A 15,739-nucleotide genomic window follows, 5' to 3' on the forward strand; every position below is an offset into this window, starting at 1 on the left:
TTGTGAGAAATATATTGTTTATTCCAGTCATGTCCTTAAAACTATACATGGCAAGGACCACACATTTTTATTGCCTCTCTAAACAACGTGAATCATTAGCAAGATTATCGTTATGTTAGCAAGAACTAAATGAGATGCAGTAAAAAGATCTTAACTCAGGGCCTGAAATACAGCAGGCGCGCAAAAGGCATCTGCTACCACGAGGATTCCTGCCTCATCAGTTTTCATAATAATGAGGAGGAGGATGACGATAGCAGCACTAACATAACATTTACTAGGTGTTGGTGCTGTTTTAAGAGCTAAATTAAGATAAATAAATTATCTCATTTCATCCTTGCAACAACCTTGGGGGATAGGTGCTATTAAAATCCTCCTTACCAGTTGGGGAAACTGAGGCACGGAGAGGTGAAGTGACTTGCCCCCCAAGTGAGGGGCAAGGCTGGGATTCGGGTCCAGGCTGGCTCAGAGACTTTGCTTTTAATAACTTTTAAAGTCGGGAGACCTGGTGCGCATCTGGCTCTGCCGCATGACGTCAAGCAGGGGCTTCCCCAGCTCAGAGCCTCAGTTTGCCCTCTGAGAAATGGGAGAATGACGGCGCCTTGCACACCGCGGAGGTGGGGGGAGGGCAGCTACCCTCTAGACACGCCCCCTACGCCGCCCCACCCTCCACTCGTACCCCGGGCCGAGGTCCAGGGTCTGTGGGCGGGGCTCCGGCGAGGGGCGTGGCCGGTGCCGTCCGGGCCCAATAGGGACCGGGGGGCGTGGCCCTCCGTCCAGCTCTGTCCAGCACGCGCATCCTCCTCGCAGTTCCATCTACTCCGCGGGGGGCCTCAGGCGTCCCCAGAGGTCTCCGACCCCAGCCCGCCCCCAGCCCGCCCGCCCGCCCCCAGCCCGCCCGCCCGCCCGCCCAGCCCGCGGCCCCCTCCTCCTATTCCCCGACCTCAGCCCCGGCCTCTCGGGCCTCGACATCATGGGTGACGGAGCAGAGGGCGAGGATGAGGTCCAGTTTCTGCGAACGGTGCGTATCTCTGTGTTAGGGGTCTCTGGGGCTGTCTCTGGGGACCCTCTGAGTGTCTCTCTGTCTCTGGATGTCTCTGTCCTGATTGCTGGTGGTCTGAGACTCGGAGTCTCTTCCTCTGTCCCTTTGGGTGACTGTCACTCTCTCTTTCTCCATGTCTATCTCTCTTAGTCTCCCCCACCTTTCTCACCACAGAGAATTAGCAGAATTAGGGGCCAAAGACGGAGAGGGGGCTCTTTGGCTACCCTTTCTTCTGACATTAGCGATCAGTCCCGGAGAAAGGGGACCGCTGAGGGAGCACCCCCTCCCGCCATCCTGGACGCAGACACTTGGGGAAGGTGGTTCTAGTTCCTGAGCTTAATTTAGCCGTCCCCCCTGCCCCCACCCAGCCCTAATTCTCTTCTTGCTCCAGACTCTGGCCTATTTAAGTTCTTGGGAAGGGGGCTGGGGTGGGCTGGAGGACGCAACTCCTTTGAACTCCCAGCCCTGAGGGTCTCCTGGGGTCCCTCTGGTTCTGGATCTTCTTCTTTCCGTCCTGGGGTTCACGGAAGAGGGTCAAATATGGCTCCTAATGGTCTCTGGGTGGTGTCTCTGCTTATCGGTCTCTTTGGATTGTCTCTGTGTCTCTATCTCTCTCTGTCTCCCTGTCTCTGTCTCTGTCTTTGTTCTTTGACTTCAGGCCCTCTGCGTTTCGCTCTGCCCATCTAGCTCCGCGTCTCTGATCCTCGGCTGGGGGGGCAGGGATGGGAATTGGAACAACAGGTGGCCCTCCCAGAATAGCCCACATTTCTGGGGCCTGGGCAGGGGACAGGGAGACGATGAGGGGGAGGAGTCCTGCCCACTTTTCCTAGTGGCTTCCCTTTCCCAGGGGCTGAGCCGGGTGTGGGGCTGTGAGGGTGGCAGGGGATGTTCTCTCTTCTGGGCCAGGTCTGCTGACCCTGCATTAGCCCCTCCCCTCCCCCTCCCAGCCCTGGGAAATGCTGACACAGCATTCCGGCCCCAGAATAGGACCCTGGTGAGCCGGGTCTGGTTTCCGGGGAGGGAGGAACAAACAGCTGGGGCTGGTAGTGAGGGATAGCGACAGCTGGACATTCGGCCATGGGAGGAGGCCTAGCTTCAGCGTGGACTCCTGCCCCAGCTCCAGCCCCTTAGCAGACACCATGGGTTGGGCTCTCCCCCCTCCCTGGCCCTAATAAGACCATGACCATGGCCATCAGCCCCTGAGCAGCCACTCTACGTCAGGCCCCGTGCTCAGGACCTCAGCCTCCTGAGGCATCTAATTATATCCTCGCTGCCCTATCTTCTGAGGTAGGGCCCTATCTTTATCTCCCTGTGAGATCTGAGGGAAACCGAGGCCTGAGTGTCAGTCACTTGCCCAAGGTCAAGGCCAGGAAGTGTCATCTCTGGATGCCCCTGGGCCTAGCCCTCCGTGCTTTCACAAGAGGAAAAGTGGGCTCAGACTTGCCAATGTGGCCAGTGCCGGGTTCTAGAGGCCTCACCCTGGCAGCTCTTGGCTCCAGTCTGGGTCTGTTTTCCTGCATTTTATTGAGGTTTTGTGGTGGTTTCCTCAAACTTTTTGGACGTCCTGCCACCAGCAATAAATATATTTTATATTGCAACCCAGTATATGCACATACACACATGTATTATGAGAAATAAGCTTTCTTGAGGTATAATTGACATGCAATGAGCTGGACCCATTTTAGCCGTTACAGCCCAGTGAGTTTTGACAAACTGTGCACGCCTGTGTAAACACCATCATAGTCAACACGTAGAACGTTTCCTGGACTCCAGAAAGTTCCCTCTTGCTCTTGGCAGTAGTCACCTGCCCCCATGTGCTTTATGTTACCACAGATTCCATTAGTCACTTCTAGTGTTTCATATATACTGTGTGCTCATCTCTCTTGCTTCTTTTCTCACCGTGATATTTTTGATATTCAGCCATGTAGCGTGTATCAAGAGTTCACTCCTTTTTGTTGCCAAGTAGTATTCCATCGAGGGAATATGCCACAATTTGTTTATCGGTTCACCTGCTGATGGACATGGAGTTGCCTCCCATTCATGGTATAATGGGCAAATTAGGTGCATTCACACACACTTTTTTTTTTTTTTTTTTTGGTGAGGAAGATTCGCTCTGAGCTAGCACCTGTTGCCAATCTTGCTCTTTTTTTGCTGAGGAAGAGGGTCCCTGAGCTAACATCTGTGCCAATCTTCCTCATGTCAGAACCCCTGGGGGCTGGTTAATGGCACAGACTCCCTGCTCAGCCAGATCCGCTGGGTCCGGCTCTGGTGTCATGGCGGGGGGACTGGCCAGCAAGGAAGCTGCATTTTTAACCAGACCCCCACCCCCTTCAATCTGATGCAGGAGAAAGTTTGAGAATCACTGGGTAGTGACCCGCCCCCTGTGTCTGGTTTACATCTGGCTTGGCCATTGCCTGCTTCCTCACTCTGAGCCTCAGTTTCCTAATCTGGAAAGTGGGGACAGAAATAGGTACCGTCAGATTCAAGTGGTCCATGCAAATATTCCTCTGAGCTCCTCTCCTCCCACCTCCCCCCTTGCTCCTGCCACCCTCCTGTCTCCCTCGCCACCCCAACACCCTCGGCCCCAGGCCTTTGCACAGGCCGCCCCCCCTTCCTGGAGCATGCTTCCCCCAGAGATGGCCAGACCTGATTCCTTCTCGTTATTTGGACAAGGCTCTTCTCAAATGTCACCTCCTTGGAGAGGCTGTCCCTTCACCCCCTCACTGATGTCATCCCTACCCCAAAAGTCACTCTCTTACGGCACCCTGGGTTATTTTTTCCATGACGCTTATCCCTGATATCAAAGTGATGAATCTATTCACTGTTGATTGCGTGTCGCGCACGAGGATGTCAGCTCCAGGAGGACGGGGATTCTGTCCCCTTGATCCACTGCTCTACGTCCAGTGCCTGGCCCATAGCAGATGCTCAATAAGTGCCTGTCTGATGAATGTAGAGTCCTGAGCAGAAGGCCTAGCAGACAGTACGTGCTGGATAAATGCAAGCTATACGATTCCTATAAATACACAAGCGCACGGCACGTGCCTGGACGTCGGCGTTGGGGGTTCAGGCCAGAACCACTGTGGGGCCTCCTGCCAGCGGGTCAGACCTGCCTCTCTTCTCCCCGGCTGGATGGACAGACTGAGGGCTGCCTGTGTGGGTCAAAGCCCAGGAGTGGGACATGTTTGTGTGATATGCTGGGAGGGCTAGAGGCTGTGTGACCTCAGGCTGGATGCCTAACCCCTTCATTTTTGATGGAGACTGCTATAAGTAAAAATGTTGAGTGCTCTCCCATGTACATTTATATTAGTTGTAAATGTAGACATGGGCTACTATACTAATGTGTTAAGAGGCAGGCTAGTGTTCTAAGAGGGTGGCATATAGAGCCACAGTGTTGGGATCAAATTCCAGCTATGCTGTATGCCAGCTGTGTGACCTCAGGCAACTTACTTCACCTCTCTGGGCTTCAGTTTCCACAGGCTCACATAATAGGACTAACCTCAGAGGCTTGTTGTGAGGATTAAATGAGTTAATACATGTTAAGTGCTTGGCATGGGACCCAGCACATAGAAAATGCTTTTATTTTACTTAAAATTTTAATTTATAATCTCGAAATCATTTCAAACTTAGAGAAAAGTTGCAAGGTTAATTCAAAGAACTCCCATATGGCCTGCGGTCATTTCCCCCAAATGTTAGGAGTTGGCACGTCTGCTTTACCTTCCTTTCCTCTCTCCTTCTCTCTGTCTATTTTTTTCCTGGACTGTCTGAGAGTAAGTCATGGACATGATACCCTCACCCCTAAAGACATCAGTGTCTGTTTCCTAAAAACCAGGGCCGTCTCTTAGCCAACCAAGGGACACTTATCAACATGGACATTCAGTAAGCTCTGACCCCACTATCTCGTCCAGGGTCCTGATTCAGCCTTCACCAGTGGTCGCGACGCTGCCCTTTATGGCATTTCCCCCGTCCAGGGTCCAGCCCAGGCCCCAGCACTGCATCCAGGTGTCATTGGAAAGCGCCCTCCAATGACAACTGTTGTGACAACAGTGAACAAAAGAGAAATCAGAGTAGGCTGGGCTTAAAAGCTGCTTAACTCGAGGTGCTTGTAGCCCTCTGATGGTTCACCTCGCAGCACACCCCCTCCCCGGGAGACTTCTAGAGCCAGCCAGACTTGGGTTCAAATCCCAGGTCCTCCTCTTACCAGCTGGGTGGCCTTGGACAAGCCATGTCCACTCTGAGCCTCAGTTTCCCCGTTTTAAGATGGGGTGACACTGGCTCCTATCTCAGGGGGATGTTAGAAGTGTGTAGAGTGCCCAGCATGGGCCCTGGCTGGATAAATCTCGAGGGTGGGGTTTATCAGCTCTATCTTCTTCACGAGGAGGAGGGCGGGCCGTCGGCGGGATGCTCTGACCCCTGGGTCCCGCCCCCAGGATGACGAGGTGGTCCTGCAGTGCAATGCCACCGTGCTCAAGGAGCAGCTCAAGCTCTGCCTGGCCGCCGAGGGCTTCGGCAATCGCCTCTGCTTCCTGGAGCCCACCAGCAACGCCCAGGTGTGTGCTGGACGGAGGCCGGGGAGGGGGTCGGCCAAGGGGTGGAGAGTCTGGGGTCCAAAGAAGAGGGGTCCAGGAGTCTGGAGAGCGGATGCTGACAGGGGAGAAAGCAGGGAGGGGGCTAAGAGGGAAAGGGGGCGGGGGGTCCAAGGTGGGTACGCGTGGGAGACTGAGGACGGAGGGCAGGGGTCCCAGGTGTCTCAGGAGGCAGGTGTCTCAGGGGCAGCGGGCCCTGAATCTAAGGCAAAAGGGCCTGGGGTGGGGGCGCAGGGGGATGCTAGCAGGGGGCTGACTCAGGAGGAGGTTGGAGGCTCAAGTTGGAGGGAGCCTGGGATCTCGGGCGAGGTGGACGCAGGGTCTGAGAGAGGAGGTGACCTGGGGGTGGGGAGCAGGAGAGGGAGGGGACGTGGAGTCCAAGGCGGGCAGAGGGTCTTGGATTCAAGAGGAGGGCGTCTGGGAGTCTGAGGTGAGGGGGTGGGAGACTGAGGGGGAGGCGTCAGGTTGGACCCTGCCAAGATTTTGCAGCAGTGTCCCCAGGTGTCTGAGGGAGGAGGAGGTGCTGGGACTGTCCCCTGGTGACGCCTGAGGCTTCCTTTGGGACTGGACAGATTGGGGTTTCTCAGGGAGGGCACAGAGGAGTCCCCTGGAGTTGGAGGCGGTGCCGCGTGTCTGAGGCGGGAGGCACGGCCCGGGGCTTCCTATGCCATTAGGTGGGGCGTGGGGTACCCGAGTGGGAAGGGGAGGGTGGAAGCTTCCGTGAGGCTCAGGTGGGCTTTAGGTGTTCGAGGGAGGAGCCGAGGCAGAGGTGTTTCCTGCAATGGGGTGGATGCAGGGTGTCTGAAGCGGGTGGCAGAGGGCAGGGCTTCTTGGGGGGTTGGGGTCAGATCTAGGTCTCTAAGGGGTGTGGGTGTTTAGACCAGGGGCAGGGGGTGCGCCAGCTCAGCCCCGCCTCACATCTCCCCCCCCCCCCCAGAATGTGCCCCCCGATCTGGCCATCTGTTGCTTCGTCCTGGAGCAGTCTCTGTCGGTCCGAGCCCTGCAGGAGATGCTGGCTAACACGGTGGAGGCCGGCGTGGAGGTGAGGCTCCCGCTCCGGCGAGTGGGGCCCTGGGGCCGGGATGGCCCGGGGACCTGGGGCTCGTTTACCATCTGATCTTCTTCCTCTCTCTGCCCCGCCCCCAACAGGCCCTCAATTTGGATAAGTGGGTAGGTCTGGCCTCGGGTGTCACCTGTCCTTCCCACCTCTCCTGACCCCAGGTCTGCCTCTTGGGCCCACATCCTGCACACAGGGGCTGGAGTCCCCCCACCCCGGGTGTCAGGAGCTGTGGAGCCCAGAACAGGCCCGGCAGGAAGGCAGGAAGGAAGGAGGTGGGGGCTTCAGAGCCCCCGTCCCCCCCACCTGCTCCTTTCTCCTCTTTCCCATCCTTTCCCTCAGCCCCGATCCCAGCTCTTCTCCGCATGGGACCTCTCCACTCCCCTCCCCCACCCCCACTGTGGGTCCCCTCCGGTCCAGGAGTGGGTCCGCCATGTGATCAAGTGGCCTCATCACATGGCCCCCTCAGAGCATGGGCATGTGAGAGCTGGGATGGGAGGCATGATGCCATCAGGCGACCGGGCATCGCCCCCACAAAGAGGGGCTGGGTGTCCTGGTGCTCGGTGTGTGTGGCAGCCCAGGACGGGTCCCCACGGGTGATGCTCAAATATTTAACAATGAGTTAGTCTGTACCAGGGCACACTGCCTGCAGCTCAGCAGTGTTATGACGGGTTGGGGGGGGGGGGGGTTGAAATCCATGGGACACGAGATACTAGGGCGCCCCCAAGTGTTCCCAGATACCCAAAGGAGCGGTCCAAACTCCCTGAGTGACTCTGGGGCCTGGTGAACGAGGTGAAGGAGGCAGGGAGGACAGAGTGGGCTTTGGGAAATATAAAATACCCCATCCACAGGCTTCTCAGCCCCTGCTTCCACGAGTGGGGAAACTGAGGCAGAGAATCTGTTGCAGTCTAAGCTGAGGCTTCCTTGCGGCCAGGCCTGAGCATGGTATTTTGTGGGGAGCATATTCCCACCTGGGAGAGGCCAGATGTCTTGGGGGGTCTGTGCTGACTCTGTGCCCTCCCTCCCCCTACAGTCGTCCCAGGGCGGGGGACACAGGACACTGCTGTACGGCCATGCCATCCTGCTGCGGCATGCGCACAGCGGCATGGTGAGTGCACCAGCGGGGGGGGGGGGGGGGGGGGGGGGGGGGGGGGGGGGGGGCGTGGGGAGGGGGCAGGGAGCGCAGCGCCTGCTGGGAGGAGACTGACACCCCCCCTCCCCCCACTCCACAACCCTAGTATCTGAGCTGCCTCACCACCTCCCGCTCCATGACTGACAAGCTGGCCTTCGACGTGGGACTGCAGGAGGATGCAATAGGTGCAGGGGCAGGGGACGCCCTAGGGGCAGGGATGGGGGCGGCGAGGCAGAGTTGGTGGCAGCAATAGGAGAACGGTGGGCAGAGGGCTCAGTGGCAGGGAATGCCCTGGGGACGAGCTTTCTGGGCAGCCAGCATCCTGACACTCCTTTCGCCCCCATAGGAGAGGCCTGTTGGTGGACGACGCACCCAGCCTCCAAGCAGAGGTCGGAAGGAGAGAAGGTCCGCGTCGGGGATGACCTCATCCTCGTTAGTGTCTCCTCCGAGCGCTACCTGGTGAGCAATCCCCCGCCTCCCCCATCAGGGCTCCTGCTGCCCCCAGGGCTTGGGGCTCCCCGTCAGCCCATCTCCTCATCAGGTTTGCCTGCTCTCCGGCCCCAACGTCCTGACTCCCAATTTCCAGGTTCCTGACTCCGACATCAACTTCTGGTTTCTGACCCCCATTTCCCATTTCCTGATCTGTGACCTCTAATTTTCGGTCTCCCGTCTGCATGTTTTCTGGCTTCCACCCCTGCTTTCTGGCCTCTGACTCTGGAACTATTGCCCCCCACCCCACTGTCTCTGATCGCCACATTCCGGGGGCCCCCAGCACCTGTCGACGGCCAGTGGGGAGCTCCAGGTTGACGCCTCCTTCATGCAGACACTGTGGAACATGAACCCCATCTGCTCTGGCTGCGAAGAAGGTGAGGCCCCAGGCCTCCGGCCCCTAAACTGGGACCCCCACAAAAGACCTCCTACATTGTCCCTCAGATGTGTCCAAGCTGAGCCTTGTACCTCAGACCCCAAATTGTGACCTTCGCACTTGGATCTCAGCTGACCCCAAATCCAGAACCCTGGAGCCCAGACCCCAAACCTGAGACTCAGCGTTAGACTCCCAAACTCAGACCCCAAATCAAGAGCCCTCATTCAGGCCCCAAACCTCAGCCAACCAGCTTCAGACCCCCAACTTTAACCTCCAGTCTCCAAAATCATCTCCCAGATTCAGACCCCAGGCTGAGCCCCCAAAGCATGAGCCCCGAACTTCGGCTCCCCCCAAACCTCAGAGCCCTGAGCCAGATGCACGCTGAGACTCAAACCCATGGGCCCCAAAACTCAGAACCACCAGTTTCCAACTCCACAGCTCAGATCTCTCGAGACTCAGGCCCCAAAGCTCAGACTTCCAAACTGCAGACCACCTCAGACCCCCAAATCACCCTCAAACTTCAGACCCCAACTTCAGACCCAGCCAACACACCTCTAAACCCAGACCCCACATCCCTGGAACTCAGACCCCCACATCAGGGAACATTAGACCCAACCGTCTGACTCAACCTTCCAAATTCGAACTCAGAACCCCCACCCCCCAGCCCCAGCCCTGCATGCCCACACCCCCAAACTTAGATCCCCAGCCTCAGCCCCCAAATCTCAGTGCCCCACTTCAGGCCCAGACTCAGCCCAAACCTCAGACTACCTCACATTCTCAACCGCAGACCCGCCTATCCAACCCCCAGCCTCCCGCATGGGAGAAGCAGGGCCCCCTGACTCCACTTTGGTCCTGGGCTTTCAGGGGCTCCAGCCCCAGGGTGACCACCTCCTCTTGCTCCTCTCCAGGCTATGTGACTGGGGGCCACGTCCTCCGCCTCTTTCACGGACACATGGATGAGTGTCTGACCATTTCGCCTGCTGACAGTGACGACCAGCGCAGGTCAGGCTGGGGACAGGAGGGCCTGGGGGCTGGGGACGGGGGCTGGGAGGGGGCAAAGGTCAGCTGGGGCGTTATGAGGGAGGTTGGGGATCTGGGGGGCTACAGCCTGAACCCCTGACCTCACTCCCTCCCTCCTGTGTCCCCAGACTTGTCCACTATGAGGGGGGCGCTGTGTGCACCCACGCCCGCTCCCTCTGGAGACTGGAGCCACTGAGAATCAGGTATGGGGGGGGGTGGAGCTGGGCTGGGAGAGCGGGTTGGGGCCCCTAGGGGGCCTGGAAGGAGAGAGAGGGTCTTGAAGGAAGATCTGAGGAAGATACTGGAGGGTTTTGATGGAAAATCTAGGGAGCCCAAGAGAGTGACGAAGGTCCTCAGGGTTCTAGAAGCCTGGAGGAAAAGGAGGTCTTAGGGGATGGTGGGGGCCCCTGAGGGGGTCCCTAGTGAAAATGTGGGGAGTGGAGGAGGAGAAAATGAAGGGTCTGGGAAAACTGGGGGCACTGAGCCATCTGGGGAGCCCCAAGGAAGCTGTGAGGGCCTGAGAGGATTGGGGTTCCTAAAAGAGGACTGGGGGTCCTAAGAAAGATCGGAGGGTCCCAAGGGAGATTTGGACCAAGACTGTGGTGTCCGTGGGAGGACTGGGGGTCCTCTGACCCCTCACCCTCACCCTCCGCAGCTGGAGCGGGAGCCATCTGCGCTGGGGCCAGCCACTGCGCATCCGGCACGTCACCACCGGGCGGTACCTGGCGCTCACCGAGGACCAGGGCCTGATGGTGGTTGATGCCAGCAAGGCTCACACCAAGGCCACCTCCTTCTGCTTCCGCGTCTCCAAGGTCAGCGGCGTCAGGGTGCCTTCCCCTATCCCGAGCCCCAAATCCCACTGCAGCCCCCCCTGCAGTCTCCCGGTGGTGCTCCCCCGTTAAACGCACAGGTAGGGGAGGCTGACCGGTGTCCCCTGTCCCTGCAGGAGAAGCTGGATATGGGCCCCAAACGAGACGTGGAGGGCATGGGCCCCCCGGAGATCAAGTACGGGGAGTCGCTGTGCTTTGTGCAGCACGTGGCCTCGGGCCTGTGGCTCACCTATGCTGCCCCGGACCCTAAGGCCCTGCGGCTCGGCGTGCTCAAGAAGAAGGTGGGTGCCTAGCAGGGGCAGGGGCGGGGGAAGGCAGGGGAGGAAGCGGGCCGGGGGGAGGTCGTGCTTGAGCTTTCACGAATTTGAGGATGGGGCCGAGAGGAAGATGGAGACTGGGGAAGAAATTGAGATTGAGAGAGAGAGGCAAAAAGAGGGATATATATGGGGGGGCGGTGCGGGGAGGAGAGAAAGAGAGGAAGGGGAGGGAGGAAGGGAGAGAGAGATAGAGAGAGGGAAAGGCAGAGGCAAAATGATATGAACAGAAAATAGAGAAAGATAGACACAGAGAGGCAGAGATGGAAAAGACAGAGAAAGATAGAGAGAGAAAAAGACAGATAGCGACAGACTGAGGGTCACATTCAACAAATTACTGAGTACCTAAGTGGTTCTGGATGTGTGTGTGGAAAAATAGGCGAGCTATACAGACCTGTTCCCTGCCCTCCCAGTGCTCAGACATGGCGAATAAACTGCCTTTAATGCAGTACATAGTCATACAGCTACTTTTGACAAAGGGAAGAGCATGTGCAAAGGCCCTGAGGTTGGAATGAGGTTGGATCCAGTTTGGCAGGAAAGAGTGAGTGAGGGGTGAGTTGTGGGAGATGAGGACAGAGAGGGGATGGCAGCAGATTGTGTGGGGCCTTGTGAACCATGAGGAGGGTCCTGGCTTTTACCCTGCTGAGATGGAGCCACAAGGGCATTTTGAGCAAGCCAGGGAGGTGACCTGAGTCAGGTTCTCAGGGTCCTTAACTGCTTATGGGAATAGCCCGTGGGGGGCAGAGCTGAAGTAGGGAGACCAGGAAGGAAATTGCTGCAATGGTACAGCGGGGAGGTGACAGTGGACTGGGTGGGACTGTGGAGTGGAAGGTGGCGGATTCTGGTTGTATTTTGACGCGGGAGTCAACAGGATTTTCTGACAGATTAGATACAGGGTAAGAGAGACAAGGGTTGAGGATGACTTTTTCCCTGAGCAACTGGAAGGATGGAAGTGCCATTAACTGAGTCGGGGAGAGTGAAGCATCAGCTCAAGGGGACAGAGCCCTGAAGTTTTACCCCCAATGCCTAGAACAGAGCCGCTCCATAGACGCGCTGAGTGAATGAGTGGGAAGACCAGGGAGGCACCCGTTTGTGAAAATAAGGCCTGCAGTTGGATACATGAGCAGAACATGTGGGTCTGGGCCAGAGGGGGAGACACGGGAGGCATCAGCAGGTGGATGGCATTCCAGCCCGGGGACTGGGTGGGGCTCTGGGGAGGTCAGCTCAGGGGGAAGCCGGCAGCCAGGATGGTCTCACCTCCCAGAAAGGCGATCATGGGGTCTATCTGGGACCTGTTCAGTTTGGGGTGCCGTTAGAACTTTCGGGGGGGGGATGTTACAGGAGTAGATACAGGTGGAGAGGGTGCAGCTTGAGACAGACAACAGGCAAAACAGGGAGAGACAGAGAGAGACAGAGAGGAACAGTGAGGGACAGAGAGAGACAGAGAGAGAGGGAAAGAGAGAGAGAATGAAAACCACAGAGACAGATAAAGAGGGAGAGGAGGAAGGGGCACTGGAAGAGAGATTCGGTGGGGGAGGGGGCAGCTTTGGGGATAGAGTCTGGGGGGCATGGCCCTGGGTGGCAGGGCCCCCTCCTGACTTCTCTGACCCCCCACTGCCAGGCCATGCTGCACCAGGAAGGCCACATGGACGATGCCCTTTCGCTGACCCGCTGCCAGCACGAGGAGTCCCAGGCTGCCCGCATGATTTACAGCACCGCTGGCCTCTACAACCAGTTCATCAAGTGAGCCACCGCCCACTCTGCGCGGGTGCCAGGCCACCCCTGGACCCCATGCTCCTGGCGTTCATGCACCTGATCCCTTTAATCTCTCCTCTGACAGCCACACCCCCGTCTAACATACACAAGACCCCTAACCTCTAAACTCTAACCTCTATACTCTTGACTCCTAATCTAACCTCGACAGCTATGGTCCTGACCCATCGCCACCCAACTTCCACACCCCTGGCACCCAGACCCTTGACCCTGGACCTCCCCAGCCCTGTCTCTTTCTTCCAAGAACCCCTGTGCCTACACAGGCGCGAGTCCCAGTCCCAGTCCTGCCCTTGGCCACTGGGTGACCTCGGGCCAGTGCCTTCTCTCTCCGCGTCTCAGTCTCCCGCTCTGTTGTGTCTGTGGGAGTCCTGCGGGGACCAGGGTGGGTACTCGCCAGCGCATCCCCGACATCCAGCGCTCCCGGCCCCCTGCTGACCAGGGTGCGGTCCCCGCAGGGGCCTGGACAGCTTCAGCGGAAAGCCGCGGGGCTCTGGGCCGCCGGCCGGCACGGCGCTGCCCATCGAGGGCGTCATCCTGAGCCTGCAGGACCTCATCGGCTACATGGAGCCACCCTCCGAGGAGCTGCAGCACGAGGAGAAGCAGAGCAAGCTGCGCAGCCTGCGCAACCGCCAGAGCCTCTTCCAGGAGGAGGTGGGGCCGTGGCCAGGGAGGGGCGGGGCCTGCGGGCGCAGGGGCGGGGCCTGCTGGAGGGGCGGGGCGGGGCCTGAGGGACCTGGGAAGTAGTGATCTGAGAGGAGTGGGGCAGGTGGAGGGCCTCGAGGAGGAACCCCGGCCTGTGCGACCAGGCGGTGGCGCCGCAGGAACGGGGACAAGCGGGGGGGGGGGGGGGGGGGGCGGGGCCCTTAGGGGGCGGGACTGTGTTTGTGGGCGGAGCCTTGATGAGGGGCGGGGCGCGTGGTGGAGCAGGGGCGGGGCCTGTGAGAGAGATGGAGCTGGAGCGATGAGACGGGGCCAGCCTTGTTCCCTCACATGGAAGAGGGGCGGGGCCTAGTGAAGTTCAAGGCCAAAGAGAAGGCAAGGACTGGGGAGAAGTCAGAGCAGGAGCGAAGTGAGGCTGCGAGACTCAGGGGGCGGTGTCTCTGGGGGCGGGCCTGGGGGTGGGCAGACAGAAGGAGAACAGGGCATGGAGAGAGGCAGGCCCAGAGGTGGGTCTTCAGGCGTCAGGGAGGGCAGTGCAGGGAGGGACCTCAGCGGGGGTCAGGGGCTGGGAGTCTGTGTGTTACCAGAGCAGGAAGGGAAGAGATGTTGGGGGCTCCGCTCAGCTCCAGGTCTGAGTGGGAGGGGCCGAGGGGGTGGGAGGAGGGGCTGCACAAAGGTCGGAGGGTCTGACGTCTCCACAGGGTGATAAGGGTACTTGTTCATTTAAAGGCCTCCAACTTGGCCCTCCCTTCTCTCCAGGGACTCCCAGCCTGATGGGGGAGGCCGACCCAGAAAGGATAATAGTAACAGTAACAAAACTTCCTTATGGAATGGAATTAGTGTATGCAAAGTGCTTAGAACAGGCCCAGCACGTAGTGGATGCTATACGAGTGCTAGTAGTTATTATCACCTTGAACTCAGCCCTTACTAGGTGTTAAGGGCGCTGTCTACGTGGCATCCTCCCCATCACCCCATGGGGGCTTGTAGTTCCCATTTTACAGATGGGTCACTAAAGCACAGAGAGATGAAATAACAGTCATCTACATAACAAATATGCTGGGGATACAGCTGTCAACAAAACAGACGGACATTCCTGCCCTTCTGGAGCTGACATGGGGGGAAGGGTTGATGATCAATAAAATAAATAAGTAAATTATATGGTATATTAGATGATGAAAAGTGCTAAGGAGAAAAATACAGCAGGGCCCTGGCAGGGAGTGGTGGGGTTACTGCAATCTAAAACAGCGTGGTCAGGGAGGGTGACCTGAGGGAAGAGGGGGAGCCAGGTGGACAGCTGGGGCAGGGAGATGGGGGAGCTAGAGGGACAACCGAGTGCAGAGGCCATGAGGTGGGGGTGTGCTGAGCAGGTTCCAGAATAGGAGGAGGCCAGGGCGACTGGGGCCGTGTGAGCCTAGAGGAGGAGAGGGGGGATATGAAGGCAGACAGGCGACAAGGGCCAGGCTCTGGTGAGGACTTACCCTTTGGGAGCCACGGGAGGGTTAGGTCTTCTAAAGTCACAACTAGTTGGTGGCAGAGGCAGTCTGTGTGACTCCAACCTTGCTGTGCCCGCTGCCGTGATGCTCTGCCTCTGGTGCTAGTCAAAACTCAGTTACACCGTTGCCATCAAAGTCAGGACGTCGGTTATCCCCAACAGAGAGGGTTGTGTGATGCGGAGGGGCACCCAGGGAGTCTGCATGGCTGGCCACGTTCTCCTTCTTGACCTGGGTCATGGTTACACAGATGTTCCTTATATTTGTTACGTCATATACATTTGCTCCTTATTATTCGCAGATTCTGTCCTTGCAAATCTGCCTACCTGCTAAACCTTGTTTGTAGCGCCCAAATCAATACTTGCAACACGTCTGTGGTCATTTGTGGACGTGTGCAGAGTGGCCAAGGATTTGAGTCCTCTGATGTGTATGTTTCCAGCTGAGGCTGAACAAGGCAACACTCTGCCTTCTCGGTTCAGCTCTCCAGATGTAAACAAGTGTCCTATTCATGGTCTGTTCAGCGCCACACTTTTTGCCTTTTTGTGCTTTTTGCTGATTCCACTGTTTAAAATGGCCCCTGAGCATAGCGGTGAGGTGCCGCTAGTGTCCCTAAGTGTAAGGAGGCTGTGATGTGCCTCCCAGAGAAAATGTGTGTGTCAGATCAGCATCGTTCAGGCTCAGTTACAGTGCTGTTGGCTGTGAATTTAACGTTAATGAATCAACACTATATGTAGTGAGTAAGTGTCTTTAAACAGAAACGCACGTAAAACGAGGGTGTGTATTGATTGACTGGTGAAAATGTGAGCAGAGACCCACAGGAACTGTCAGTATGTCCCCTGGGAGCCGTGGTTCCTAGTCACTGATTCAGTGTTCCCAGGGACTTTATAAATCTAAGTACCACGAATAACGACAACTGGCAGAATGTGTTTTATGTGCTTTTCTGTATGTCTGTGATAGTTCACAATAAAGGGAGACA

The 15,739-nt window shown here is 57.6% G+C and overlaps 1 protein-coding gene across 5 annotated transcripts in view; it reads left to right on the forward strand.

Moving 5' to 3' along the window:
- Window positions 1-860: 860 nt before the first annotated feature.
- RYR1 (ryanodine receptor 1) overlaps window positions 861-15,739 on the forward strand; it is a 106,663-nt gene continuing 91,784 nt past the window's right edge. For 4 of the 5 annotated variants that reach the window (XR_011498491.1, XM_070498818.1, XM_070498817.1 and 1 more), the window contains exons 1-13: window positions 878-1,018; window positions 5,467-5,586; window positions 6,560-6,664; window positions 7,713-7,787; window positions 7,918-7,996; window positions 8,158-8,270; window positions 8,584-8,677; window positions 9,585-9,678; window positions 9,825-9,899; window positions 10,352-10,508; window positions 10,643-10,807; window positions 12,462-12,583; window positions 13,069-13,264. Coding sequence is in view for 4 of the 5 variants with exons in the window: in XM_070498818.1 (XP_070354919.1) it covers window positions 971-1,018; window positions 5,467-5,586; window positions 6,560-6,664; window positions 7,713-7,787; window positions 7,918-7,996; window positions 8,158-8,270; window positions 8,584-8,677; window positions 9,585-9,678; window positions 9,825-9,899; window positions 10,352-10,508; window positions 10,643-10,807; window positions 12,462-12,583; window positions 13,069-13,264 (1,443 nt within the window). In the remaining variant the exon portion in view is untranslated. Of the gene's footprint in view, window positions 1,019-5,466; window positions 5,587-6,559; window positions 6,665-7,712; window positions 7,788-7,917; window positions 7,997-8,157; window positions 8,271-8,583; window positions 8,678-9,584; window positions 9,679-9,824; window positions 9,900-10,351; window positions 10,509-10,642; window positions 10,808-12,461; window positions 12,584-13,068; window positions 13,265-15,739 lie in introns of all 5 variants that reach the window. The other variant, XM_070498820.1, reaches the window with a different exon arrangement.

The sequence above is a fragment of the Equus asinus genome, chromosome 26 (assembly GCF_041296235.1).
Source record: "Equus asinus isolate D_3611 breed Donkey chromosome 26, EquAss-T2T_v2, whole genome shotgun sequence".
Taxonomy (NCBI): Eukaryota; Metazoa; Chordata; class Mammalia; order Perissodactyla; family Equidae; genus Equus; species Equus asinus.